A 26,530-nucleotide genomic window follows, 5' to 3' on the forward strand; every position below is an offset into this window, starting at 1 on the left:
AAAGTTAGAAGCATGCCTGCTTCCTCTTGGAAGACTGAACCTGGAACACGCCTGTGTGCTTCAGGAGGGGCAGGGAACGGGACAGGGAGAGGCAATGGTTCCCCAACTCAGGGCCATGGAACCGTTCTCATACAGCTTCAGTAGAACCCAGTTTGGGAACCATTTTGGACTTAACTCCTTGGCCGATATTTTACAAAGTTTGAGCCGCCTTAGCTTCTGTCCATCCTCCCTGCTTGGCAGAGTGAGGTGAGAATGCCTGTTGTTGGGGCCTCTGAAGATACCTGCTCATGTACGCCGGCCTCCTTCAGTTGACCTATTTTCCCTCCTCTAGACTGACCAGAGCTGTCCCGTGTCACCTCTTGGCGCCAACCGTGAGAGGCCTGCTGAAGGGCCAGGGCTTCCCAGATTACGTGGCTCCGTTTGGAAATACCCAAGCCCAGGATGTGCTGGACTGGGTGCCCATCCACTTTGTCACCCAGTCATCCAATGTGAAGGTAAAGGGAGTGACAGCTGAGGGCTTCATGCTGCCACTCTTGCCCACTCCTAGGTCAGGTCAGGGAGGCGCCGGGCAGGAGCCTGGGCCTTGATGATGGCCTGGCCTGGATCTGGAATACTGCTTCGGCCCCCTGTGAGCACTTGCTGTGGCCAGTGGCTTTCTGGGCTTGAACCTGTTTCCTGTGAAATAGGAGTGGCAGTCACAGTATAGACCTCAGGTCTGTCAAGGGGGAATTCATTTGGTCCTTGGGACAGAAACCCATGTTGGATGGGGGCCGTTCAAGCTTGGCGTGCTGGTGGCACCAGTCAGTCCTTCCTACTCCAAAAGCCTGGACTGTGATGCACGCTGAGGTCCATTGGCACCATACCACAGGTGGACATGCCACACCTGACCAGATGGGCTGCAGGTGGGGACAGGTGTTAATGTGGGACAACCTACACTCCACAGTGGAGTCCTGGGTATGGCGCCTGATTCTAGTTCCTCCTCATTCAGATGCTGGGAGGCAGTAGACAGGCCCCAGCACCAGGCGGAAGACCTGGATTGAGTTCTAGGCTTCTGCCTTAGGCCTGGCCCAGCTTTACTACTATATTTGGGAAGTGAACCAGCAGATGGGTGATTTTTCTGACTCAAAAACCCAGCAAACAGGTGCAGTAATGATGTTGTATGTAATTACCAGTGGGTTATCCATATGTAAGGTGTATGTGAAATTGTGTATAGACATGGGTGCTGTGCCCAGGACATCTCATTCCGTAAATGCCGGTATTCCAGAGTCAGAACACCTGTGGTCCCAAGTGTCCCAGGTAAGGGCCCCTCCGAGGGCACCGAGAGGTCATGATTCACTGTTCTGTGAGCCTCTAGGTGTCTTGTGTTAACAGTGAAACGCATGTGAGGCCTCTCTCCAAGGTGGCAGCTTCCTGTCACCCACATCGCCATCCCAGCCCTTGTTCCCTGTTCTGCAGCAGCAGCCCACGCGGGAGCTTTCAGCTCCCAAGTTCCCCAGGGATGTAACAGAAAGTGACGTCCCAGGCACGGGTGTCTCCTGCCCCTCCTTTTCCTTTGTCTTAGCTGGCTCAGCGTGGGCCGCTCCCAGCTTATCCCCTCATTCCCCAGCATTTCCCTGGCAGTTTCTCAGGCTTCTCATTATCTGCTTAGTGCATTTATAGCAAGGGCACTACGGGGTGAGCCCCAGCTTGCAAGCTCTGAGCTCCACGCCCGCCCTCTCCCCGGAAGTCTCCAGCAGAGACCAGGGTGGCTCAGGCTCTGCCAGCCCCCTGCCCCCCGCCCTCCGCCCACCCTGCTGCCTCAGTGAATGCAGCCAGTCACTGGCTTCTCAGCAGGGGAGTCAGGGAGGACAGCCCATGCTTTTCTGCCCTCCTGAGGGGTGGCAGCTCAGGAGGAGGAGCATGGTCAGGTGCTCCGAGGGCCTGAAGTGGGTTCCGTCCCAGTGTCCTCACGATTCACACCCTCTGCCCCCTGTTCCGGTGACATGATACACTCAGGACTTGCTTTACCTGCAAAGACTTTTTAAAAAGATGATTTATAAATATGTTTTTATTTGAAAGGCAGAGTTAGGGAGAGAAAGAGTGTATGCAGAGTTCTCTCTACTAGTTCATTTTCCAAATGACCACAACAGACAGAGCTGAGCCAAGCAAAAGCTAGGTGACTGGAACTTCATCCAGGTTCCCCATGTAAATGCAGGAGCCCAAAGGTTTGAGCCATCCTCTGTTGCTTTCTGAAACATATTAGCAGGAAACTGGACTGCAAGTGGAGCAGCCAGGACTCCAACCAGTGCTCATATGGGATACCAGCACTGTAGGTGGGGGCTTAACACACTAGGCCACAACCCTGGCTGCATCTGCCTGCAAGGTTCTTAAAGACAGTTCCCAGCTCAGGAATTTCCAATAGTGCTTTTCTGGCTGGTATCAAAGGTAGAAGGCCCACTTAGCCACTTAGGTCCTGAATGTGTCTGAAACATGTCATGAAAAAATTCCAAATATACTCAGAAGTAGTGCAGGATAATGGAATCCCCATCTGCCCAAGTGAAGCTTCCACAGCTGCCACAGTTGCCAGTCGAAGGCAGGACGAAGGTCTGGAAGGCCCACTGCCGGATTTTCCCTTGGCGCTGACTGAGCCAAGCTCCCAGGCTGGGGGCCCCAGGTCCAACTCCTGCAGTGGTCAGCCCCGTCTCAGGCAGCCTGACTGCGGCCTGCTCGGTGCACTTGAGGAGTGAGTGCCTGATAACATACGGACACTGGCTGGGTATCCAAATGTCACTTTCTGCTGCCCACTGAAGTGAAAGGGAAGCAAGCACACGGACTTCTGGTGGTGCACTTTGCTTGATGGACCACTGGGCTTTGTTCTGAGCACCCCTACGCCCTCCAGCCCTTTGTGCCATTGGCCCCCTGAAGTCGCTGCCAGGTAGACCGGTGGCCGCGGGCACAGCAAGCTGTCTGTGCCGTCGGCTCTGCAGCTGGCTTTGGAATGGCCATGGCTCCCGGGTGAAACAGGCCTCCTCAGAAACAGCACCAGGTGGAGAAGGAAGCTTTAGGTGTTTAAGCACACTGAATGCTTCAAGTGAGTGCTTTGTCCCAGCTGGTTTGTTGAGTTTCCAGTCCAGTCATTCTCTTGTTCAGAACATTGTGTAATACATGAAATGTTTCACATTAAAACCCCGAACTGCAGATTAAGTTTAAGGTTGTGTACAATTCCAGCCAATGAATGGCATGGTGTTCTGCAGGATTCTTGCCAGCTCCCTGTGGCTTTGGTGATAGAGGTGAAGTGGACCAAGTACGGATCCCTGCTGAACCCTCAGGCCAAAATCGTGAATGTGACTGCGAGCCTCCTCTCGGCCTCCTTCCCTGAGGTACGCCATCATGGAGCCCTGGCCACACTCCGGTGCGGCAGGCAGGAAGTTCCACTTGTGGAAAGGACTGGAACTGAATGATCCCGGATTGGGAGACCAGTTCAGCAGTCATTCTCTGCCTTTCCTTTAGAAGGACAGTCCCACCCACCAAGATTGTACTTGTGTTGGCATTCTTGTTTAAATTAAGCTCAGCTGCTAGGCCATGTGGGTATCCATCCCTGGCAGGGATTGAGTGCTAATGGCGGGGCTTGCGTCTGACTTTCTGTTACAGACCCACTCAGGAAATGAAAGGACGATTCTTATTTCCACTGTGGTTACTTTTATGGATGTGTCTGCACCTGCAGAGGCCGGCTTCCGGGCTCGGCCGACCATCAACGCCACACTGCCTTTCAACTTCTTCTTCCCGTTTGCTTGACGTGAGTTGTGGCTTTAAGGAAATGCCTCCCTGCCCTGAAGTGTTCACCTTTAGGAGAAGGGTGTGTGAGGGGGCCGAACGCTTTCCTAGCGGTTGACCCCAAAGCAGCACCCCATCTTCCTCTCCTTTTTTCCTTCCTTTTAGGGGATTTCTTTGTGCCTGGTTTGAGTTTAGCAACATTTGGCATTGGTCATGTCCAGCTTCCAACAGGGAGGTCATACATGGAAGCCACACTGTCTTTGGGGGAGTTTGGTCATGCCGGAGCCCTCAATGTCACAGCAGCAGGAACGGCCTGGCCCGTTTATCCACCCCCTGCTTTCGTGGAGCTATTTAAAACGTCTATATTGGTTTTAGTTCAGGTTTTCTTTGCTTTACAAATTTGGTCAGAATGAGTACCAAACTAGCAAGGTGTCATACAGTCATGTAAATAGATTCCAAGGCCTTCCAGAAACCCCTCCCCATACCCCGACAGCGTGCTAATTACAGAGCAGGCATAGGGTTGACTCCCATGGGTGCCAGCCCCATGCCAGCTCACATGACAGCCAGAGGGCTGGTGTGGGAGGCGACCCAGGAAAGAATTCAGCACGCCTCAGGGGAGGGAGGACGTTTATTTTATACATTAATTGTACAGTAATTGAGAAAACGGTTGTCAGGTGGCAGGATGAGGTGGTGGCAGCTAGAATCCGGATGTGCAGCTGGGTACTGCAGGGGAGGGGCAGGGGAGCAGCTCCCCTGGGGGGAGGGGTGGGGCGGGGCAGGGGAACTGGGCTGAGAGCAGCTGTTTAGAACAGTTTCACAATAAAAAAAGCTACTCCCTGTCAGGCCGGGAGCTAAGGCAGCTACGTTCTTTTTCAGGGTGCCCCCACCCCGGTTCTTCCGTGTACACGGGAGCGCTGGAGACTGTTAAATTGTATATACAGCTCAGGAGCGTCCACTTTGTTCATTTGCAAGCACAAATGTTCACACTGAGCTGGAGTTGATGATGCAATTGTCACAGTGGCATAGGGACGAGCCGGGCAGCTCTGGACCACCCTGGACAGACGCCGAGCCTGCCCAGAGCCTGTGTCCATCCCTGGATCCGTGTTGGGCAGGAGTGAGGCAAAGGCACCGAGGCACACCTCTGCCATGGCCCCGGGTACAGCGGTCAGCACTTGGGTACCAGCAGAGCCCCGGTACAACATCTCTCTCTCTCTCTCAGGCAGGTTGTCCCCGTCTAGTTCACCTCACCAAGAAGTCCGTGTTCTCTCAAGAGCTTGTTAAGTCTTTCAATTTCCTGTTCCTGTGGCAAAAGCAGACAAGGGTTGGACTTTGCTTGTGACAGTCCTGCAAGGGCCCAGACCCAGGGACGCAGGGCACGGAAAGCTGCCTTCCTTGTGGGCCTCAGCCCAATGGGGAGAGAGACGCCCCTGAGTCTGAAAGTACCGGGAAGACTGTAGCCCAGGGCCCTGCAGCCATGAACATCCTCCCCAACGCATCCACCTACCTTCTCCGAGCAGCTGAATTCAAGGTGTTGGACCTTGGCGGCCAGTTGAATATTCATTTGTTTCAACCGTAAGAGTTTCCGTTCGGAACGGGTCTTCACTGAGATGATTATCCCTGAAAAGTAATTGAGGGCCTCGTTACAGCGTTTTTACACGTTCCGCTTATGTGTGGCTGGGAGGAGCGGGGAGGGGCAGGCGGCAGGCCCGGGAGGGCTGAGGCCAACTGTCACAGGACCGTGCACAGCGGTGCTGCAGGCATGGGCAGCAAGGGACACAGCTGCCGGGAGGGACCGGCCTCTTCCATCTCGGAAAGGCTCTCATTCCTGACACATGAAGGAGTGTCCCGAATGAGACAAGAGCATGATGAAGCCCTGGGTGGAGTCGTGGCCTTGTCCATCTCTGGGGTTTGGCCAGGGCAGAGTGGCCTGCAAAGGCTGCAGCCACGGCACAGGTGGCCCTTCACCCCCAGCTGATGGTCACTGTCCCCCCGCAGCCGCTGTGCCATGGAGCACCTGCAGCATCGGGGCATTTGAGCATGAGCATCTTGACCGGAAGCATGCCCCACATCTAGGCAGTGTTAGTGGAAGTCATTTCTCCCTGGCAACAGACAAGTTGGGAGCACTGCAGACACTCTGCACCTTGCTCCTGCTAACGCACCTGTGACTTTGCTCAAAGGTCAAGGCATCCTCTGGAGCATCTTAGCTGACTATGTCCCTGCTAGATGGGGCCCTCCAGGGGAGGGCTGGTCCAGGGTGGGAGGAGATACCAAATTAAAGACCAGGATGCCCTGGGGAGAGTGGCAAGAGCCAATCCGAGCTGATCTGGCCCTTACTGCAGATGTCTCAGCAGTTGTGAAAACATGGCCGGGGAGGCTGGAGGCTCGGGGCACACAGCCCGGGCTGCAGGCAGAGCCATGGAGGCAGCGCTGGGATGTGAACTCACATCCCTTCATGTCCCTCAAGGTGTCTGTGACAGGACTGTGTGTGTGCCCACACATTCAGGCTCCCCTGCTCCATGACTATGCCACTGCAGCTGCATGCCCACACCCAGCCCTGTGCCCAATCCCAGCCCAAAGGCCCCTCCCGGCAAACCAGGAGACCAACCATTGATGATTCGGGCCACCCTCCAGAGCCGGAGCAGAATCAGCAGACCAAGGGCCTCAAACTCATGTTCCCGGAACAGGAGGACAATGTCAAGAATGAAGGAGACTACCACCACGACGGCATCCAGGATTTCAAACTTGTGATGAAAGAACTCCAGGCGGAAGACAAATATCTTCAAGAAAATTTCCATCATAAAAAAGACCAAGATGGCGACGCTCATGTAGTGGAACACCTAAAGGGACAGAGGCCCCAGTCAGAGTCAGGCCAGGCCTGGTCACAGCTGGGGTAGGTCACCCAGGTGTGCTGCCCCAAGTGCACCTCCCTGTCTACCGGAGAGAAAATGCATTTGTTTGACAAATTCTGAACTAGCAACACTGGGCGCTGTTCCCAGTGCTAGAAATACAACTGCACCCACTGCAGACAAAGTCCTAGCCCTTGATGTTTTGTTTATGAACTTGAGGGACAAAGGGAAAACAAGCTTTCACATCCTGGCTCACACCACAAATAGCTGCAACAGCCGGGGCCAGGTCAGGCCGAAGCTGGGCGCCCCAGCCAGGCCTTGCACCATCACCCGCTGCCTCACTGGGTCAGAGTGAGCAGGAAGCTGGGATGTGGAGCCGGGAGCTGAACCGAAACTCCAGCGTGGGATCCCAGTATCTAAACTGCTAGGCTAAATGCCCAGGTCCCTGTTCTTTGGAAGAACACCAAGGCGGTATCAGAAATAAAGCATCCACTGGACCCTCAGGCCCAGCAGGCCACCACAAGGAGCTTATCCTACAGCCAAGCCCATGGGGTGCACAGACACGGAACCAAAGATGGTCTACACTGTTGTAGGCCAGTGGGAACATTCCTTCCATGGCACCTCTTCCGGAGCCTGCCTCAGTGAGGGTGGTTACTGACTGACTCCACGCCAGCCCTCACTGAGTGAGCTAGGACTCCTGGAGCTGGAGAGCAAGGCAAGGGTCCAAGGCTGAGGGAGTCCATGGACATAGCCCTGGGGTGGGGGTTTGGCATAATGGCTAGCTGCTGCTGGGGAGACCTATCTGGGAGGGCCCGGGTTTACGTCCCAGCTCCACGCCCCGTTCTAGCTTCCTGGGGGTAGCAGGTTGCGGCTCAAGGACCTGGGGCTGTGCCCCTCGGCCGGGAGGCACAGACAGTTCTAGGCTGTGCTCTTTGGCCTGGCCCAGCCTGGACTGTTGTAGGCATTTGAGGAGTGAACCAGTGGACGGAAACCAGCTTGGAGAGATTCACAGTGACCAAACTTGGGACAACTTGAACATGGAAAAGGATGGCTAGGAGTGAGTATAGCACAATAACTAAATGCATAAGTATGTAGTGAGACACAACACACGTGCACACACAGAAGAACCTTTATCAAAGAAATGACTGAAGGCAGAAGGAAAGGTGGCAAAGGAAGATCACCATTTTCTATTCCTCTCATCTATTCCCTCAGGCAAGGATTATCAGTGACAGCAGCTGGGGAAGAGGCTGTTTGCATGGCAGGTGATTGGTCACTGCAGAGGGGGCGCTGCCTGGACAATGCAGCGAGCTGGCTCCTCCCAGCGAATCACATGAACCAGCGCCCACTAAGCAGAGCCCTCACGTCCTGTGCCTCCTGAGAGCGCCATGTAAGGGACACCCAGGGCTGGGGTTGTGGTACAGCATGTTAAGTCGCTGCTTAGGATGCCCACCTCCCACATTGGTGTACTGGCTTGAGGTCTGGAAGGCAGTGGATAATGGCCCAACTCCTCGGGTCCCTGCTGCCTGTGTGAGAGACCCGGGTGGAGTTCTCAGTTGCTGGCTTTAGCTTGGCTCAGTCATGGCAATTGCAGCTACCTTGGGTGTGAGCCAGGGAATGGAAGATCTGGCTTTCCTTCACTGTCACTTGGTCTTTCAAATGTAACTTAAAAAAGAAACAGTTGAGGCCCGGCGGCGTGGCCTAGCGGCTAAAGTCCTCGCCTTGAACACGCCAGGATCCCATATGGGCACCGGTTCTAATCCCATCAACTCCACTTCCCATCCAGCTCCCTGCTTGTGGCCTGGGGAAGCGGTCATGGACAACCCAAATCTTTGGGACCCTGCACCCACATGGAAGACCTGAAGAAAGTTCATGGCTCCTGGCTCTGAATTGACACAGCACCGGCCGTTGTGGTTACTTGGGGAGTGAATCATCAGACAGAAGATCTTTCTCTCTGTCTCTCCTCCTCTGTATATCTGACTTTGTAATGAAATAAATAAATCTTAAAAAAAAAAAAGACAGTTCAGGGCTGGCAGTTTGGCTCAACTGGCTAATCCTCCATCCCCCAATTGCCAGAGTCCCATAAAGGCACTATTTTGTATCCCAGCTGCTCCACTTCCTACCAGCTCCCTGATTTGGAAAAGCAGTAGAGGATGGCCCAAAGCCTTTGGACTCTGCTCCCTATTGGGGGAACTCAGGCTTTTGGACTCCAGGCTTCAGCCTGACCCACCCCCTGCTGTGATGGACATCTTAGGCCACAGGGGGTCCCTGAGACAGGGGCAGTCTGGGTGGGCTTTGGCCAATAACCCAACGAGTGTGCCCCAGCCCCTCCATGCAGAGGGCAAGCAAAGCAACTCATTTCCCCCAGGAGGCCAAAGGGCATGCAGATGGTCACCCCAAAATGAGCAGCAAGCTCCAGCCCAGCTGTCTGGGACCGCACGGGACACCGTGGGTCAGATGGAGGGGGGCTTCCCACCTGCTGATTCAGAATTCGGAGTGGAAGATCCTTGGTCCCTGGATGGGCATCCACAGTCACGCCGCCCCCGCCCACCCCTGCTCAACTCAGGGAGGCACCGATACACTACCCTGGCAGCGTAGTTGTTCTGGTCGGGCTGGATGATCTTCAGGTCCAAAATGAGCTCGGCGAGTACCAGAAGGGCATCCAGGACCACGAGGCAGATGATGATGACCTGTGGGCCGAGGGAGGGAGCAGGAGAGAGCCTTAGGCCTCCGCAGGGCTCTCGCCACCCACAGGTACTGGCCCAGAAATGGCCGGAAGGAAATCCCTTAGCAGAGGTGCCAAAGGGCATGTCGCTGCTCGCCCACGGAAGCCATCTCTGTCCAGCTCACGCACAGACCACCAGCCAGCTCAGGTTTCTTGTTCCCTACCTCTTCCCTACCCTAGTACCACATCTCAAATTGAAGTGTCACATCCAAGGTGACTGATCACATTTAGAAAGCCTTAACTTGCTCCTTTTGGGGGATGGCTGCCATCGAGGTATGCACAGAAGGAACGCTCACAGAGTCGATCGCCAACCAGCCTTGGGCCTCTGTCCTGAGGTTCCTTCAGGGCTGCCAGCAGCCAGGTTGTAACACTGCCCACTACACACAAGGCAGCCTCGGCCCAGGCCTGGGCACTACCCTGCCCTCATTTGGGTCCACTCTCCCATCAGCAGACCCGGACCTCTGCACTCTAGGCTGCCATTTCGCTGGCAGTGTCTGCCGGTTCAGTCAAGCCTGGTGATCCCAATGTGATAATGTTAACTCAGCAGCTTAACAGGGAGCTCAAGCTTCTGGCAGCTTCACTTCTCATCCTTGGTTTTATCTGAGCCACCAGTTAGCATGGTGCAAAGCCAAGTCATGGAGATATTAAGAACAAATCTGTGGGCCCAGTGTGGTGGCCTAGCAGGTAAAGTCCTTGCCATGCATGCTCCAGGATCCCACATGGGCACCGGTTCAAATCCCGGCAGCCTTATTTCCCATTCAGCTCCCTGCTTGTGGCCTGGGAAAGCAGTCGAGGATGGTTTAAAGCCTTGGGACCCTGCACCCGTCTGGGAGACCCAAAAGAAGCTCCTGGCTCCTGGCTTTGGATTGGCTCAGCTCTGGTCACTGGGGCTGCTTGAGAAGTGAACCATCGGATGGAAGATCTTCCTCTCTCTCTTCTCCTCTCTGTATATCTGACTTTCCAATAAAAATTTTTAAATCTTAAAAAAAATCTGCTATTCAGTCATAAGAAGGAAGACATGGACAACTGCAGCCATGTCCATGAACCCAGAAAACACAGTGTGAAGGGACAGAAGCCAGATGCAAACGGCCACACACACCATCAGAGCCCCTTCAGTTAAACATCCAGAACAGGCAAGCCCACAGACAAAACAGCTGTGCCAGTTGTCCAGGGCTCAGGGTTGGGAGGAATGACAATGACTAATGGGCCTTCTTTTGGGGTTAGGAACATGTTCTGGAATCCGTGCACTCAGTGTCCTACAAGCCTTTACTGAACAAATGCCAGATTCCACACTAGGAGAATCTCACTGGAATTTAAAATTCAGAAACCAGAGGAAGTTCATGAACCCAACCCCAGCCTCTGATCCACAGATTTACTGCTTTGCAAGGCAGGGCTATGCTGAGGGGAACCATGTCACCAGGATGCCGAACAAGTCAGAGCAACCAGTGGATCCCCATTTTCTGCATGGCGGAGCGAATGTGCCCAGGGCAGTCTGATGCAGAGCCTAGGGCCCAAGGCCACGGCCATGTTCCCTGATGCTACGGGGGGGGGGGGGGGTGCAGCCGAGCACCCCAGGGCACGCATAGCAGTGATGGTCTCCCCCTGGGCTCCCCCAGTTTTCCTGTAGCTGCCCAGGGTCTGGACTGCCCTTGCTGTCTGGGCTGTGCTATCCTGTGTGAAGAGTAACAACAGTCAGCTTGACGTCATGTCACCTGGCCACCTCAAACCCCGGAGAGAGGGACTCCAGAGCCTTCCTGGATGCTGACTCCTCAGCAGTCCCCTAACCCAGGCCTCCACCCCTAACTCCAGTCTAACCCCTCGGCCAGTGAATACATCACCCCCTTCCCTCGGCCCTAGAAGCCCTGACAGCCTCTAGGGCCATCACCTCCCCTGCACACAGGCCACACGCAGCCCTGTCTGTATCCCACCTACTGCCCTTGGCAAAGACCCCTGTGCAAGGAAACCTGTGTTCTCAGGGGACGGGACGTCTCTCCTTCTCCCAGGCCTCCCTCGGGTCCCCCTCCCCTTTCTTGTGCCCGTGGAAGTAGGTATCTCCATCGCTCTCCAGGGTCTGGGCGATGCATCCTGTCACTTCAGCTGCTCTGCAGGCCGTCAGATTCCCAGTAGGGCTCGTCACTGCACTGTCACATCTTACTTCCTAAATCAGTCAGTCCCTTCCCGAGCAGGGGTGTGTCTGAAGGGGCTGGTCCTGGCTCAGGGTGCCAGCCAGCCCTGAGTTGCCCAAGCAGCTGAGTGAGGAGGTGGGGAACCTCCTGGACTTCCCAGGCAGCTCAAAGAAACAGGCTCCTCCTTTCCATTCCTGAAATGAAGGGTTTGGGATTTCAACCCCAACAACTTAATACCACGTTTCCTCCTGCTGTCACGGCTGGGGAGAGCTGAGCCCAGCCAAGGGCAGCTGGGGCGGTGGCATGCTTTGTTTAAGCCACAAGAGAATGGAAAAAAAAAAAAAAAAGACCAAAATACACATTGTTTTTTACTTTACACTGGAACCAAATCAGCAATGAGGGAGGCAAGGGCTCCCTCTCTGCTCCCAGAAGATCATGGGCTCTTGTGGGGAGTTGGCTTCTTTAGGCTGAGGCAGATGCTGTCTTTGGGACCCGGACCGACCCAGCTATGTCCTTCCTGAATGTCACCAGACGTCCTGACTTTTCCCAGGAGTCAAAGCATGCTCCCTGACATCTGCTTGACAGCCCCCGGGCACGGGTGTGGGGTTCAGCAGGGATGCTCAGCCTGAGCCTGCGTTTGTCCTTCAAAGTGTCAGGGCCACACGCTGTCCCACGTGGGAAGCCGGGTCCCCTTCACTCTGCTTCCAAGGCCATAGCTGCCTCTCCTGTCCTGCCCAGAGCAGCACCTGTCAGTCTGCAGTCACAAGGCTGCTTCTGGACACCTTGAGAAGCCCCTTGGGTCAGGCTGGGGACCTGCTGCATCCTGCCTTCCTCCAGGGTTCACATTTGAACTGACCCTGTGTGTAATAGAAACATTACCATTGTAACCATTTCCAAGTTGGCAAAAAGTTGAGTGGCATCAAGGGCGTGCAGTTCTTGTTCCAGAACATTCTCACCATTCCACATGGAAATCCGGCACCAGGGAAGCTGTCACTTCCCACACCTGCCTGTTTCCCTCCTTCCCTCCAGCCGAGGCACCCCCTGACCTGCCAGCAGCTGTCCTGAACATTGGATATCTAGAACTGGATCACAGGACAGTGGTCCTTTAGGGCCTGGTTCACTGGTCAGTGAGGGTCAAGGCTTTGTCCCCATCAGTGCTGAAGTATCCCCCACTGTGTAGTGCAGCCACCCCATTCTGCTGACCCTTGATGGGCCCTTCATTCACTCCTGGTTAGGATTTTCTGCCCTGACAACACGGTCCCTGCTCATGGCACGTGGCAGGTGTGCGTGATCTATGCCAGTAGCATGAACAAGGCCCTAGCGGAAACGGTGCCCAGCTGGGGCCAGCCTCATGACTTGCACCCCTCCTCCGCCCCTCCCCCATGCCCCTCCTCCTCCAGGGCACCTTGGCCCCACCCACCTGAAACCTGTGGGAACTGAAGAGCTTCCTCAGCCAGCTCCTGACGTCCAGAGGGGGCCGGGGCGCTGGGCTGGGGGCGGCCTCGGGGTCAGCAGTGGGGGCAGCAGTGCCCTCTTCGCCCGATGCTGGCGTAGCAGGCGGCTGCTCCTCATCCTCGTCCTCCTCGTTCTCCCACTTCTTGTAGTTAATGTTCCACGAGTGGTAGTCGTCCCCGACCACAGTGAAGTGCCTCAGGAACTTGCTCATCCTCTCGGCAGGGGTCACCTTGACCCTGCGGCTGACCGCCTGCAGGAGGGTTGGGGGGAACACACGGAGACCCCAGAGCGTCACAGGCAGGCCTGGGTCCCTGAGAGAGCAGGGCCCAGGCCGGGTAGGGCTGCTGGGATGCGCAGGGACCGTGAGGTCACGGTGGTTTCTTATGCTTTTATTTTTGGAAGCCCCAGTCTCTGTGTTGGTGAGGCAACAGGAAACCCCAGGCCCCCCACTAAGGCCTGTCTCTGTGGTCTGGTTGGCAGCAGCCAACGGAGTCACTACGATGGCCCAGTCACAGACACCCACGACAGGCCCCGTGGGCAGACACCGGAAAAGCCCCCCATCACACCTGAGAGCCAGAGGGGAGAGTGAGCAGCCGGGGCGGGGGAGGAGAAAGGCAAAAGTAAAAGTACCCAGAGTTCCACAGGGACAGCATGAGAACCTCCCCCACCTTGCCTCTGGGCTCCACAAGTCAGGTCCAACAGGCAGGTGGCACATGAGTGGGCAGAGATGATCTCAAAGGAAGAACAAACAGTCCAGCTCGGGCCCCAACCACTCTGCTGGACACGAAGCACATGAACAGTGAAGCAGCAAAGCCTGTGCACGTAGGCAAAATGGTTGGCTGAACAGCAGTGCGCCAGCAGACCAGGTCCTTGTGGGGCAGTGGAGCGGACTGGCGGCTGCTCCGACCAGCAGAGAAGGCAAGGGAGGCCAGGACATCTGGCTTTCCCGACAGGAAAAAGAAAACGTGATCCCTCCCTTACACGGCACCAAGGATACACTTCAGATGCACCAATGTGTACAAGCATATTGTAAGAAAATCTTTTTAAGCCAGAGAACAAAACACAGGCAGTATCTTTGACCGTCACCTGTGGGGGGGCTGCTTAGATAATACACACGACAGATCTGACAGCATTGAGGTTGACAGCTTTCTTAAGACATGCACACATACACACTCCTACAACCCCACAAAGTTGTTAGATATTGACGACTGAGAGTAAATATTGACCACATACTTACCAAAGACATAGTGTCTTGAATAGATGCTAAACTACCTTACATATGGGAAGAGAAAACACCATAGCAAACTGAGCGAAGCGCCTGGTACGATGGCTCAACGGCTGAGTCCGCACCATGCAAAAACTGGGATCCCATGTGGGTGACAGTTCGTGTCCTGGCTGCTCTACTTCCCTTCCTACTTCCTGCTTGTGGCCTGGGAAGGCAGTGGAGGATGGCCCAAGCTTTGAGACCTTGCACCTGCATGGGAAGCCTGGGAAAGACTCCGGACCCCTGGCTTCAGATAGGTTCAGTTCCAACTGTTGTGACCATTTGGGGAGTGAACCAGTGGATGGAATATCTGTCTGTCCTTCTCTCTGTAAATCTGCCTTCCCAATAAAAATAAATGATTTTTAAAAAAGAAACAGGTAGGTTGGGTAAGAAAAAAAATGGCAGAGATGCTCAACCCCACCAGGGCTCAGGACAGTAATGACGTCACCTCGTTGCACTTTTCACCCTTGAAGCTGGCAAAGGTGCGTCACATGTAGGTGAGGGAAGCTACAGGTGTTTCCAGCCGACACCAGCCCCCAGAGTGGAAAGTGAGTTGGCATCATCCTGTCACACTGCAGCCACGTGTCTTTGTTTTGATGGACCCGTGATTATGCCCAGACTGGCGCCAGAGAGAAACCTGCCCATATGTGCTCAGGTGGGTGACAGGTTCGAAAATATTCTCTACCAATATCTACCTAAATGGCAGGAGAAGGCAGGACGAATCTTTGTCTGATGGATCCCAGACAATGACGTAATGGACAAGCAACATCTCTATATGTCACGAATGACACGGTAAGTCCCTGCTCCGCAGCTCTGAATAGCAAGGGGCATTCCTTCCTTCAAGTGCCTCTCCCTCGGCTCTGGACGCCATACCCTTGCCTCTGCGGTTGCCTCCTCGTCAGTGTCCCCTGCTGGATCCCTCAGGAAAAAAGCCTGAGGGAATTCCCAGGGCTTGGGCCACTGAGCACCTGCCTACTGCCACGCAGTCCCACCAGGATCTCAGCAGGTGGCTTTAAAATCCATCTCCTCCAGCCCCACACCCAACCTGAACTCCACACGGGACAACACCCTCTGGAATTCCCCAGCTGTCCCACAGCCAGCACAGCCAAAGCCAGGTCACTTCCCCTCCCCCATCTCAGCCTGCACTGCAGAAGGCCTCTGCCCTTCCCAAAGCCACTCTCTACATGCTAACTGAAGAATGCTTTCTAAAACCTAAATGAGGGGCCGGCACTGTGGGACAGTGGGTTGAGCCACCCCTGCAAGGCTGGCATCCCATCATGGAGTGCTGATTCTTCAAGTCCTGACAATCCACTCCCTGCCGATGTACCTGGGAAAGCAGCAGAAGATGGCCCCCATGCTTGGTTTGCTGAAACCGCTTGAGAGACCCGGAAGAAGCTCCTGGCTCCAAATCAGCTCAGCCACTGGGGGAGTGAACCAGTGGGTGGAAGATCTTTCTCTCTGTTTCTCCTTCTCTCTGAAAATCTTTCAAATAAATAAAAATTCAATGGATGTGTGCAGAGCAAAACTTGATGAGGCAGGGGCAAAATACATTTTTCAGGAAAACAAGAGTTTTTGGGGCTAAGGGATGAAAAACGACCAGAGATGAGAGAGCAGAGGCTAAAGGCGCACACTCCCGGCAGCCAGCATAGAGCATCTCCTTACACTCCCCGTTGAAGCCTAAACACTCAGGAGAAACTCGAGGAGAGCCATGCCTTACAGGCAGACCTAATCCAGCCTTGCAGCAAAGGCTCATCCCCAAAACCTTAAAATCATCAGGCTGATCTACAAGAAAATTAACTGCCTTACAGCAAAACTCAGCTCTCTCTTAGGGAAGACAATAAAACATACTAAACAACAGAATGTGTAATAATAGATAAGCAAACAAGAAAAATAACCAGGCTGGGGCTGCCGCTGTGGCACAGTGTGTTAGCATTGTGCTTGCGAGGCTGATATCTCACACAAGTTGGTTCAAGTCCCAGCTGCTCTGCTTCCAGTCCACCTTCCGGCTTACATGCCTGGGACAGCATGAGAAGATGGTACACGTCACTGGGCCCCTGCACCCATGTGGGAGACTGGAAAAAGCTCCTGGTTTTGGCCTGACCCAGCCCTCCTCATTGCAGTCATTTGGGGAGTGAACCCATGGATGGAAGATCTGTCTTTCTCACTCTATAACTGCCTTTTGAAGAAAAACAAATCTTTTTTTTTTTTTAAGCCAGCTAATAGAAGATTCAGAATGCACATAGATTAAAAAAAAAATGGACTAGAAAGTTTTGAATCTTGGCATTACAAATAAGTTCGAAGACTTTAAAGAACATAATAAGGAAACAAAGTATCTCATGGGGGCTCAGTTGGCCCCCTTCAGCAGCAGCACCCTCCTGAGTCAGGGCTTGCAGGGAGGTCAGCCGATCAGCAGACCGGAACTCAGCAGGGAGACCAAGCTCCACAGGTCCTGACCCTCTGCCTTCCTCTTTTCCAAGGTGCCTGTAAGTTTCTAGAGAACCTCATCCTTTCATAAGCCTCCCTTGCACCCCAGCATTTTCTGGTTCTGTGCCCCTAGAGAAAAATGCCTGGCTCTACATGGGCTGTCGGGCAGGGTTGTAGGGGGTTGAGGGGCGTGGAAGGCCTGGGGCACCAGGCACCTGACTGCTCAGGGTCCCCTTGGGTGTGGGTCCCACGAGATCTTGCCAGATACTGAGACAGCCAAGGAGCAGTCACCTCCTGGAGACACCTGCTGTATCCCCAGAGCTTCTCCGACCCCCTAATCCCTTCCACCCTTCACTTCCTCTTCTACACCAGCCCTGTCCTTTCCAGACAGTCTCCTGCAGCCCCTGTGGGCTTCCTGGGCCCTCACAGTGAGCCTGTGATAGCCTCCTGCCTCACCCCTGCAACCCTCCACACGGCACATGTGGCCCTGTGGGACCTGTCCTTCTCCCCTTCTCCAGGGCTGCTGCCCACACCACCACCACCCTGCCTGTCCTGAGTTCCCCTGATGCTCCATGCTCTTCTGCCAAGCCCCCAACCTGGAATGTTCTCCTCACCTTCAGCCACATCTGAAGTCTCAACCAAGATGTCAAATCCCCAAAGAGGACCTCCTGACCCCTAATGTCATCAGACGCCTCCCAGCTTTGTCACCTGTCTTCGTTTCTCTCTTTTATTTATTTATTTTTGAGAGGCAGAGAGAGATTTACTCCCTCAATGCCTACAGCAGCCACCAATGGGCCAGGCAGAAGCCAAGAGCCTGGGACTCCACTCAAGTGTCCACATGGATGGCTGGGACCCAAGCACTCGGTCCATCACCAGCTGTCTCCCAGGAAGTTAGGGTTGGGAGTGGAACTGGTTGAGCACGGGCAGCCAATCTGGGATGCAAGTACCTCACGGGGCTGGGGAACCTTCACACCCAGTGAGGTCTTCCTTCTCACAAGTTCCACTCTCCTTCCAGAACCTGCACTCACAGTTGCTAACTAGAAACCATAATGAGGCCGTTTCCACGCTGCTCCTCGCTCCTGAAGGATGGATGATATGTGTGTTCCCCAGAGCGCCTGTGATCCCTTCCTGGCGGCAGAACCCCCACCCCCACAACCCTGGCGCACCTGTCGGCTGGGGGCGTCCCAGTTCTACACCTCCCACACAGGGCCATGGTTTCCCCCTGAAAACCCCTGGCCCAGGGGACAAGAGCCACCCGTGCGCTTTCTCTGGGAGCCTCGGGGCGCTTGGTGGCGTCAGAGCAAGCGGCTGAGCCAAGCAACCACGGAGGGGCAACTTTCAGTCATTTGGGATGAAAATATTTGTGGCACCCAGCAGAGCAGAAAACAACTCTGGTTTTAAGTCAAGAGGCTGTCACGCCATACACAGGAAAGTTCCAGAAAGGGACAAACTCGTAGCCTCAGCCCCTCCCAGCCTGTCTTCTCACGGAAAGACTGACTCAGGGGGGCTTCACGAGTGCCCCGCCCCATCAGGCCCCCAAACCCCGTAACCTTAACAGCTTCTCTCTGGCTGCCTTGCTCCCCAGAAAGCTGGAGACCCCAACCAGGAGCTTGGCCTGGGGACAGGCCTCTCCTCAGGGCCCAGTGCACCTGCATCCCCAACGCCTGTGTCCCCTACAGGCTCCAGCCCGGTGACCAAGATCCCAACCCAAATAGAGCCCATTCTGGTCTTTTTCCCCAATGTGTTCCCCTCACCCATCCCAGGTGTTATTGATTTCACTTGTCCCTGTGTTCCCAGCATGGACACCGCCAAGCCTTGCTCCACACACCACCAGGGTCCCCCTTTCGCAAGGCCAACATGGCTGCGTCCAGCTCTCCACCTACCCCTGCCTCAGGGCAAAGTCAAAGTCGAATTTGTCTCAGTTTCCCCAGACTCTGGTCTACCCTCAGACATGCCCTCCTGGGTCCCAGGGACCCTCAGGTCTACCAGGTTCCCCATCCCCTCAGATTTTACATTGTGTATGTGTGAGTATAAGTGGGCTTTCCTGTGCCCCTTCACAGTCTTCACCCCTGCTGTCCCCGCACCCAGGACAGCGCCCAGTCAATGCTGAATAAACATTAATGATAAAACCACAAGGACTGCCCCTTGCCTTTCCCATGGGCAGGATTCCCAGCAGAACAATGGCCACTGGAAGGGAGGGTCCCTGGGTGGGAGAAAGACTGAGTCCTGGCCAGCAACCAGCTGTGCAGGCTCTGGGACTGCCAGGGTCTGTGGAGAGGGGCAGGCTCCTGAGTCATGGTCATCCAGAAAAAGAACTTTTTAAGAAATCTGGGAGATTCCCCACTCCAAGGGTATCGAGTTGCCACTTCCCTGTTCCCTTCCAAAGCCATGTTGCCTCAGCATTAAGGCCCAACAGTGACTGGCGTCTATTTATGCCTTCCCAATCCAGCTCACAGCCTAGGGGCTCCTCAAGGGGGCCATTTTTTTTTTTTTTTTTAAATATTTAGTTGGGCCCGGTGGCGTGGCCTAGTGGCTAAAGTCCTCGCCTTGAAAGCCTCGGGATCCCATATGGACGCCGGTTCTAATCCCGGCAGCTCTACTTCCCATCCAGCTCCCTGCTTGTGGCCTGGGAAAGCAGTTGAGGACGGCCCAAAGTTTTGGGACCCTGCACCCGTGTGGGAGACCCGGAAGAGGTTCCAGGTTCCCGCTTCGGATCGGCGCGCACCGGCCGTTGCAGCCCACTCGGGGAGTGAAAATCGGACGGAAGATCTTGCTCTCTGTTTCTCCTCCTCTCTGTATATCTGACTTTGTAATAAAATAACTAAATCTTTTTTTTAAAGATTTTTTTTATTATTATTGGAAAGCCAGATATACAGAGAGGAGGAGAGACAGACAGGAAGATCTTCCATCCGATGATTCACTCCCCGAGTGAGCCGCAACAGGCCGATGCGCCGATCCGAAGCCAGGAACCTGGAACCTCTTCCAGGTCTCCCGGTGACCACACACCCACCAGGTGCAGACTGAGCAGGTTAAGTGCATGCCACAGCTTCCCCTATACACACCCCCAGGACGCAGGGGTGGCAGGCTTGGTGGAGGGGTGGCACGGGCAGACGGCCGACGCCCCCATGGCCTCTCCCCTCCCTGGGGGGGGGGGGTTCATGTTCTGAGGAATGGCTATTTTTAAAATCAGGGAAGTCTCTAAATAAGCGTGGCCGCTTTTCCTTCTCTAGGGTGGGGAGGAAGTTCGAGGGTCACAAAAACAAGCAGTCCAGCCAGCTTGGGTGGGTGTGGGCCGGGGAGGACCCAGGGGCTTGATGGGCAGCCCAGCGACCCCACAGCTGTACTCCCCAACTTTCCTGGAGGTTTGGGACCCCTCTTGTCAGAAGCCACACACCTGCTGGCTGCATGAGTGAGCACAGGGCAGTGTGGGCGATGTGGCCATCCCTCGCTGTTCGCCAACTCAGTGTGCAGGCCCCTTGCTAGTCCACTGCACAGAGAGGTCAGGCAACCTCAGCCAGACGCAGGTCACACAGGCAATAAGAAGCAGAGTGGGGAACCCAAAGCTACCAGCTACTTGGATTTGCAGACCCACGGAGGGGCTGAGTCTGAAAGACACAGGTCACTTCCCATCTCCTCCGGGGAGGGAGAAGACAACTGGACGAGCCCGAGTCGGCCCCACATCCACAGCTTCAGTCAGCAGAACTGAGGCAGAAACTGGGCTGTTTTCCAAAAGCTCAGAGGGAAAAAGAGAAAGTTCTCCAGCTACAAATGGGGTGGCACCAGTGAAGCTGCTTGGAGCAGGAAGGGCCATATGGCTAGGTGTATAGGACCTCCAGCTACCAGGGTGCAAGGGGGCTGGGCAGGCATGGCCCAAGCGAGGGAGCCGCTCCTCGCGGCCCGGGCGCAGAAAGACGGGAAAGGCCAGGAGGGACTCAGAGAGGAGCAGGGCGCATGGCCAGCTGAGCACCCATCATCGGAAATGAGGTCTGCAAGTCAGGACAGCACAGAGCTAAATATCCCCCTTACTTCACCCCAGTTTCTCCTCCAAAACTGTGGCTTTCCCCACAGACAACAGAAACAGGACAGCCAAACAGCTCTCTGACAACCCCATTCTGTCAACCTTGTAACCCATGGTGGGCTGGCCAAGGGTCAAGGTCAAGGTCAAAGAGTTGCCACAGGAGCCATCAGACCCACATGGATACCCTCACCCCTCCTCACCTGCTATCATTCACCGCAGCAACCGGAATCGATCCCACACCTGCTTCTTCCCACACTCCTCTGGCAAAAGCTCAAGCTGAAGATGGCACTGACTTGCCAGGGGGTCCCCAACATCTAAGGGTCTCCTCCGCACCAAGCCAGCCCACAGCAGTCACCATCACCAGCTCTCCTCTCCCCAGGCTGCACAGTCACAGCAGCCACATAACTGAGCTGGGATTGAGCACACTGATGTCAAAGCACATACTGACATTTTTCACCATCCACATGTTCGTCACCGGCTCAGCGACAGCCGCACACAGAGGAACCTTGGTGTCCCCCTCCACGGTGTCACTTTATCAGTTACCCAGACTTTGCTGGCGTCTAACCACCCAGCACATCCGGCACGCAAAGACCTCAGTGTGGATTCTTGCTCTTCCCTGCTAGGGGTCATCTCCTGCCCCACAGGACCAGGATCAGGCTGGGACACCAGTGCTTCCCTTGTCTGGAGTCATGCTGCCTGATTTTGCCCAGGGCAGGAGACAAGGGCTGAGTGAGTCCCCCTGCGGTGCACACGCACCCAGGGAGCTGGCCTCCCACTTGGCTGCCACCAGGAGCTTCCCTGTGCTCCTGTGGATCGCCTGCCTCACTGAACAGGCAAATGAAGTCAAGATGTCAATGGTCTTTCTTCTTTGATGCTAATTTCTTGCTCCCCAAATCTAAGACTTACGGAGCTGGAGGTTGATGTGGTCACCACCACCATCATTAACATGGTCATCCCAGACTCCCACTGACTTTCCGCTGCCTTCTTGCACTCTGTGCCTTCCCCTCAGTTTGCCCCTTGTCCTGAACCGTTAGCCCTGTGCTACACAGCTCAATGCCACCATGCCCGAGGCCCACATCAGCCACTCAGAGGGAACCCCAAGCTTCCTCCATACCCAGTGTGCTCCTCACACCATGCCCCAGATTAAGGTCAACGTTGATCCAAGCCTCTGGGACAGCCACACGGCACCAAAAGGCCAAGCATCCATCCCAGAGTCAGGCCAGGGTGTAATTCCCTTTCTGTTATTTGTGAGCCCTTGACCTTGACCAAGTGGCTATTCTTTCTCTGCGGTTTAAGGCTTGAAAAGCAGTGACAGAACTAGACATAATTTCCTTCTACTGATTCATTTCCCCAAGTGGACAATAACCAAGGTGGGCCAGGCCAAGCCGGGAGCCTGGAACCCTATCTCAGGGTCTCCTATGTGGGTGGCAGGAAGCCACGTGTTGGAGCCATCATGTGCTGTCTGCTCAGGTGTCTTAGCAGGAAGCTGGATTGGAAGCAGAGGCATCAGGGCTCCTGAGACTCAGACATGGGATGACTCAGGTGTCTCTGGTGGCAACTTCACCTTCTCACCACAATGCCCAACTCCCCAAGTTTCTTGACTTGTAAAACAGAGGCCTGAATGGGGCCAGTATTTGCCTAGAGTTGAGACCACCGTGTCCCCACATCCTCCCTGCCAGCCTTCAGGAGTGGTGAGATATTTTCTTGTCTTCCAGACAAGGACCAGGGCCCAGGAGGCCATGATGATGCAGAGCTGGCAGTAGAAAGCCACCCTCACTACCAGGCCACATGCAGGTCCCACAAACTGACACGGTTCGTCTTCGTGACTTTAGATACCTCAGATACAGACCGGACCTTGCACAGTGGGTCAAGTTGTTGCCACTCAGGACACCTGCAGCCCACATAAGGAGTGCCTGGGACTAAGTCCACCTACTCCACTTCCACACAGCGTTCCTCCAAATGTAACAGCAAATGGCCCAAGCACTTGGGTCTCTGTCGCCCATGTGGGAGACCCAGATGGAGCTCCTGGTTGCTGGCTTTAGTCTAGTCCAGCCCTGGTTATTCTGCGCACTTGGGGAGCAAACCAGCAGATGGTTTTGTGCCTTTCTGATACATGAAAACAGGGCCCTGTGTCGTGACACAGGAGGTTAAGCGACAGTTTGTGATGTCAGAACCCCATATGAGAGCAGGTTCAAGTCCTGGCTACTCCACCTCCAATCTGGCTCTCTGTCATTGTGCCTAGGAGAGAAGGTATGGAAGAGAGCCCAAGTGCCTGCCACAGAAGAGACCCAGATGGAGTTCTAGGCTCCAGCTCTGGTTGCCACAGCCTTTGCAAAGCAAACAGCAGATGGAAGCTCTCCCTCTACCTGTCACATGGACACATCTTAAATACTTCAGCACAGCAGAGCTCCCAATGTTCTTGCTATCCGGCTTGAGACACCACACAGAATGATTCAGAGGTTGCCTGACCTCAGCTTTTACCTTTTCATCCCAGGCGGCCATGATCTTGCTGCCTCTGGATCTGGAAAATAAAGAAAACATCTGTCCAGCTTGGTCCAGCTTGGTCCAGCTCCATCCTCTGGCCATCTGCCCCATGAGCTTCCAGAGTGTGTGCAAGCAGCACGCGGCCCCACCTATGTCCGCCACAGGGACAGACTTCCTGGGCACTGACCCACAAGAACCGAGAGGGGGCCAATGAGCCGCCACAGCCATCAGCACTTGGGGTCGGGGAGGGTGTACACCCAGCACCGCCGATCCAGACCACGGGATGGACCACAGCAGGAATGAAGATGAACACCACACGGTCCCTGAAGTGCTAGGCTGGGGGATGCAGCCAGCTAGCCAGCATCAGGCTCCACAGGATTACACCTGTGCCACGCCCAGGACAGCCAGATCTAAGGGAGGTGAGTGGCTGCCGGGCACTCAGAAGGGGAAAAGGGTGGGGTGGAGTGTCTGCCGCACGAGCACCGCGTTGAGAAGAAGTGCTGCAGGGGCAGATGTTTGCCCGAGCAGCTAAGCAGCTAGTTAAGACGCCCATGTTCCACATCACAGTGCCGAGTGTCATATGTGGCTCCCACCTGGAGCTTGCCGCTAGTGCCCAGGCTGAAAGCCAGCAGCGGGCCTACAAGACGGGGTTCCTGCTTCCCGTGTGGGACACACACATGCCATCGCAGGCGCTCGGGGAGGGAACTGGTGGATAGAAGAGTTCTCTGTCTCTCCCTGTCACTCTGCCTTTCAAATACATCAATCTTCAAAAATAAAATGGTTAATTTGGAGGCAAGAGCTTGTACTGGCAATTACTTCTTTTTTTAAAAAGATTTATTTATTTTCATTACAAAGTCAGATATACAGAGAGGAGGAGAGACAGAGAAGAAAATCTTCCGTCTGATGATTCACTCCCCAAGTGAGCGCAACAGCCAGTGCTGTGCCATCCGAGAACCAGGAACCTCCTCCAGGTCTCCCACGCGGGTGCAGGGTCCCAAAGATTTGGGCCGTCCTCCACTGCTTTCCCAGACCACAAGCAGGGAGCTGGATGGGAAGTGGAGCTGCCGGGATTAGAACCGGCACCCATATGGGATCCTGGGGCGTTCAAGGCGAGGACTTTAGCCGCTAGGCCATGCCGCCGGGCCTTGTCCTGGCAATTATGATTCTGCTTGGGCGTACCTGTGTTTGCACCCTGGGTGAGCGCATGACCCCAGCTTTGTGCTCACACAGATGCTGGGAGGTGGCAGGTGATAGACACTCAGTGTTTGGGTCCCTGACACCCACAAGAGAAGCTTGATGTGAAGTCCTAGTTGCTAGTATCTGCCTGGCCCAGCCCCACGCAATGGAGGAGGTCCATTTCTCTCAACATAAACACAACATTCTCTCAAGTGGTTATACTGTGGGACTTTCATTCCAGTTAAGAGAGAGATGAACATACACATTATGGGGTTGGGGTTGGCTTTGACACGCAGCACACAATATCAAAGTCCACCCATGGGGTCCCACTCAGGTCAACACATGCATGCGCGTGGGACTTTGCATAGCTGTGGGTCCTGTGGTGGTCAGGGAAACCACGGGTGGGCAGTGTGGATGGGGCCCAAAGGGAACTTGTTTAGATGTGGGGGTGGGGTGGGGTGGGGTGGGTATTTTTCTTCTCTTTGCTTCTGGAAACTTTCAACTTAACCGTGACCATGTTGACTTCTAAAAATTCTTTTTAACCTAGGTGACACGTGCAAGCAGACAGGTGCAAGCATAAAAGACTAAAAGGCGCCAAGTGTCCCCTGGCCCCACCCCTCTTCTATGTCCTTGTGGGCTACAGGGAGCACCTTTGTGGATGTCTCTCACTCCCACATTTCTCCTTCCATAAATGTGAGCCCGCACACTTCTCTAAGCTTCCAGGGGAGATGGGCAGAAGAACGCACTCTGACTCCAAATGCCACGTGTTACATCTCTGTGAGGTCACCTCCTCCCTGGAGGGAATAGGGGGTCACCTAGTGGTCCTAATGCAAATCAGAAGAGGCCCAGTGGGAGGATCAGGAGGCATGAGCATGGCAGCAGAGGGCGGAGTCAGAGAGACCCCCCCAAGATGCGAGCCATGTGGCTGCAAGAGGCCCTAAGCCAGGAGATGTGTAGCTTCCGCCAGCCAGCCAAGACAAACCCACGGGTTGTCCCCAGAATCCCCGGAAGCAATCCCGTCAAGGACCATGCCTGGATGGAGACCAACCTTGGACTTCCGGCCCAAGTGCTGCATTGTTTCCAGTACCCGAGGCTGTGGCCACATGAGGGAGTGCAGGAGTCCTAGCAGCCACAGGTTTAGCTCCATGAAAGGTGAACACCAAAGCTGCCTTCCCCATCTGCCCCTGCCTTAACCGACCCTGCATGCCTCACGTTACTTTCATAATCAGAAAACCCTGAAGTATTACCATGCTGGAAAAAACATGCATAAAATCTTAAACACACACACACACACATATGCACGGGAGTTTCCGGTGCTCCCCAATGGTACAGCACCCAGGGCGCACGGGACTTCCAAAGAGCTTCTTGCAGGTTGACTGGCAGAGCAGCTTCTGCAGGCAGCCGACCTCCTGGGTGTGCTCCCCGGATGGCTCCTGGGGGCCCTCACCCTGCTTGCACAAGGTGGGCTCAAGTGGAACCATCACCAAAAGGGAACATGAAAGGGAGAAGCAAGGTGACCCGGACAGTCCCTTCCTCCCGCGAGGCAGGAAACAGGGCCAGCACCTCCATGCACAGGACAGTACCTTCAAAGTGGCCACACCCTGGACTCGCACACCTCCCTCGGGAACCCGGGTACAGTGACACCACGACAGCAAAGATGTACACGGTACAGATGACTGCACTCACAGCTGAGCTGGGTCCAAGCAGTGGAGGGCAGAGGCTGCTGCTAAGGCCTGTGTGCACGCCACGGTAGGCGTGGAGGGGCAGGAAGGATGCGGTGAGGAAAGGAGGGTGCTCTCTGTGCTGCTGGAGGCAGGCAGCGCCCTCTGCACCCTTGCCAGACACCAGGCCACCATGTTGGGCTCTGGGTAACACAGAGGCGAAGACAAGGGTCAGGACCCTGGTGAGCTGACGTCACTGCCAAAGAGGTGAACAGGAGACCAAGAAAATACCTGGCCAGGATCACACACTCCCAGGCTGCAGTGCTGGGTGAAAGGAAAAACAGGGAACCAGCGCCGTGGCATCGTTGGTAAAGCTGCCACCTACCCCACCAGCCTCCAATATGGGCACTGGTTCAAGTTCTGACTGCTCCACTTCCCATCCAGCTCCCTGCTAATGTGCCTGGGAAAAGAGTGAAGGATGGCCCAAATGCCTGGGGCCTTGCAACCACGTGGGAGATTCAGAAGAAATTTCTGACTTGGGACCAGCTCAGCTCTGGCCGTTGCTGTCATTTAGGGAGTGAACCAGCAGCTGGAAGATCTC

At 54.9% G+C, this 26,530-nt stretch overlaps 2 protein-coding genes across 3 annotated transcripts in view; one reads left to right on the forward strand and one right to left on the reverse strand.

The window, feature by feature from the left end:
• The window catches only part of TCTN1 (tectonic family member 1), a 23,654-nt gene extending 18,434 nt beyond the window's left edge, over positions 1-5,220 (forward strand). Inside the window, exons 12-15 of the mRNA XM_058656542.1 lie at positions 332-494; positions 3,234-3,359; positions 3,631-3,775; positions 4,977-5,220. Of these exons, the coding sequence (XP_058512525.1) occupies positions 332-494; positions 3,234-3,359; positions 3,631-3,774 (433 nt within the window). The 3' untranslated portion in view covers position 3,775; positions 4,977-5,220. The remainder of the gene's footprint in view (positions 1-331; positions 495-3,233; positions 3,360-3,630; positions 3,776-4,976) is intronic.
• Positions 4,364-26,530, reverse strand: part of HVCN1 (hydrogen voltage gated channel 1) — a 23,682-nt gene continuing 1,515 nt past the window's right edge. The window contains exons 2-7 of one of the 2 annotated variants that reach the window (XM_004595302.2): positions 23,090-23,129; positions 12,868-13,152; positions 9,182-9,286; positions 6,359-6,590; positions 5,258-5,370; positions 4,364-5,053 (exon numbers count right to left, since the gene is read on the reverse strand). In XM_004595302.2, the coding sequence (XP_004595359.2) occupies positions 4,988-5,053; positions 5,258-5,370; positions 6,359-6,590; positions 9,182-9,286; positions 12,868-13,152; positions 23,090-23,110 (822 nt within the window). In that variant the 5' untranslated portion in view covers positions 23,111-23,129 and the 3' untranslated portion in view covers positions 4,364-4,987. The remainder of the gene's footprint in view (positions 5,054-5,257; positions 5,371-6,358; positions 6,591-9,181; positions 9,287-12,867; positions 13,153-23,089; positions 23,130-26,530) is intronic. The other variant, XM_058656543.1, reaches the window with a different exon arrangement.

This window comes from Ochotona princeps, chromosome 29, assembly GCF_030435755.1.
Source record: "Ochotona princeps isolate mOchPri1 chromosome 29, mOchPri1.hap1, whole genome shotgun sequence".
NCBI lineage: Eukaryota > Metazoa > Chordata > Mammalia > Lagomorpha > Ochotonidae > Ochotona > Ochotona princeps.